The following is a 2,365-nucleotide window of genomic DNA, read 5'->3' as shown; positions in this document are numbered from 1 at the left end:
GATGAAAGAGTCTGACCAGCTTGTGACTTCGTTCATCACCCCATTCGGCATGTACTGCTACGTGACTATGCCTTTCGGCCTCAGAAACGCAGGAGCCATGTACCAGCGGTGCATGACCCGGGTCTTTGGTGACCACATTGGGGGAACCGTTGAGGCCTATGTGGACGACATCGTGGTCAAGACCAGAAAGGCCGAGGATCTCGTCGACGACTCGAAGATAGCCTTCAAATGCCTTAGAGAGAAGGGCATCAAGCTCAATCCCGAGAAGTGTGTGTTCGGGGTCCCCCGAGGCATGCTCTTGGGATTCATAGTCTCAGAACGCGGCATCGAAGCCAACCCAGAGAAGGTCTTAGCCGTAACCAGCATGGGACCAATCAGAGACCTCAAGGGAGTGCAGAGGGTCATGGGATGTCTTGCGGCCCTGAGCCGCTTCATCTCGCGCCTCGGTGAAAAAGGCTTGCCTCTGTACCGCCTCTTGAGAAAATCTGAACGCTTTTCCTGGACCCCCAAGGCCGAAGAAGCCCTCGCCAAACTCAAAGCACTGCTCACCAATCCTCCTGTCCTGGTACCACCGGCCAGAGACAAGGCCCTCTTACTCTATGTCGCCGCAACGACCCAAGTGGCCAGCGCTGCTGTAGTAGTAGAGAGGCAGGAAGAGGGGCATGCTCTACCCATCCAACGACCTGTCTACTTCATCAGCGAAGTACTCTCTGAGACCAAAACACGATACCCCCACATCCAGAAGTTGATCTACGCTGTAGTCTTGGCTCGACGCAAGCTACATCACTACTTTGAGTCTCACCCAGTAACCGTGGTGTCATCTTTCCCCTTGGGAGAGATAATCCATAATTGGGAGGCTTCGGGTAGGATAGCCAAGTGGGCCGTCGAACTCATGGGGGAAGCCCTGACCTTTGCGCCTTGGAAAGCAATAAAGTCTCAGGTCTTGGCCGATTTTGTGGCCGAGTGGACCGACACCCAATTACCACCTGCTCAAGTCCAGACAGAATGCTGGACCATGTACTTCGATAGGTCTCTGACAAAGACCGGGGTAGGCGTGGGTCTGCTCTTCATCTCGCCCCTTGGAGTACACATGCGCTACATGGTTCGGCTCCATTTTGCCGCCTCCAACAACGCAGCTGAATATGAGGCCCTCGTCAACGGCCTGCTGATCGCCATCGAACTTGGAGTATGGCATCTTGACATCCGAGGCGGCTCGCAGCTCATCGTCGATCAAGTCATGAAGGAGTCAAACTGCCTCGACCCCAAAATGGAGGCGTACTGCAAGCTGGTACGCCACCTAGAAGACAAGTTCGACGGTCTCGAGCTCAACCATATCACGTGGAAATACAACGAGGCCACGGACAAACTGGCAAAGATGGCCTCGGCATGGGCTCCGGTCCCCCCGAACATCTTTGCCAGGGACCTCCTCAAGCCTTCCATCGACTACGCCTCGGCAGCGGAAGAGGGCCCACCGGCCGAAACCACCACAGGGCTCGACGCCTCCTCTGCTGCTGAGACTCTCTCGAACAAGCCCGAGGTCATGGAAGTCAACACCGAGCCTCCCCAGACCGACCAGGACGTGTATTGGCGAACCCCGTTCCTCGATTGGCTTGCTCGGGGAGAGCTTCCTAGTGACAGGACCGAAGCCCGACAGCTTGCGCGGCGAGCCAAGACTTATGTCCTCTACCATGGCGAATTGTACAGGCGAAGTTTCTCTAGTGTCCTCCAATGATGCATCACCGCCGAGGCAAGCCGAGCCCTGCTTTGGGACTTGCACGCAGGGGCCTGTGGGCACCATGCGGCGCCTCGGACGCTCGTCGGAAACGCCTTCCGCCAAGGGTTCTACTGGCCGACGGCGGTTGCCGTCGCCACCAAGCTTGTACGCTCCTACGAAGGATGCCAGTACTATGCTCGGTAGACGCACCTCCTGGCCCTGGCCCTCCAAACCATCCCCATTACATGGCCGTTCACCGTGTGGGGGCTCGACATGGTCAGGCCTCTGCAAAAGGCTCGGGGGCTACACCCGCCGGGTGTGGCGGCCGCCCACAGCAGCAGCAGCAGCACGCACTCCCCCTAAGGCTCGGGGGCTACTATCGGGTACCATAAAATGGGGTATCCCGAGCGTACACCAAAAAAAAGTCACTTAAATCCCATCAACAACGAAGCTAGAAGGTAAGCCATGGGTTCATCACTGGCCCCGTCCGAGCCCACCGGCTCTCCGCCTCGCCTTAGGCCTCGCACGGGAGGTCTCGACGCCCTGATGAAATCTCCGCCTCGCGCGAGGCCCCTCGCAGGAGGCCTCGGCAAGGAGCCCAATCTCCATCTCGCCCGAGGCCCCGTGCGTACGACCTCGAATGAGACAGCT

General features: G+C 58.0%; 1 protein-coding gene across 1 annotated transcript; it reads left to right on the top strand.

Moving 5' to 3' along the window:
- Window positions 1-1,099: 1,099 nt before the first annotated feature.
- LOC136544689 (uncharacterized) lies at window positions 1,100-1,732 on the top strand. The gene has a single exon (XM_066536760.1). The coding sequence runs from the start codon at window positions 1,100-1,102 to the stop codon at window positions 1,730-1,732; it is 633 nt and encodes a 210-aa protein (XP_066392857.1).
- The last annotated feature ends 633 nt before the right edge of the window (window positions 1,733-2,365 follow it).

The sequence above is a fragment of the Miscanthus floridulus genome, chromosome 3 (assembly GCF_019320115.1).
Source record: "Miscanthus floridulus cultivar M001 chromosome 3, ASM1932011v1, whole genome shotgun sequence".
In the NCBI taxonomy this organism is placed as follows: domain Eukaryota; kingdom Viridiplantae; phylum Streptophyta; class Magnoliopsida; order Poales; family Poaceae; genus Miscanthus; species Miscanthus floridulus.
The sequence above is the reverse complement of the archived record's forward strand: the minus strand, read 5'-3'. Positions and strand labels throughout refer to the sequence as shown.

Excerpts from the sequence above, each read along its gene's own strand:
- LOC136544689 (XM_066536760.1), top strand. The coding sequence starts at position 1,100 with ATGGTTCGGCTCCATTTTGCCGCCTCCAACAACGCAGCTGAATATGAG.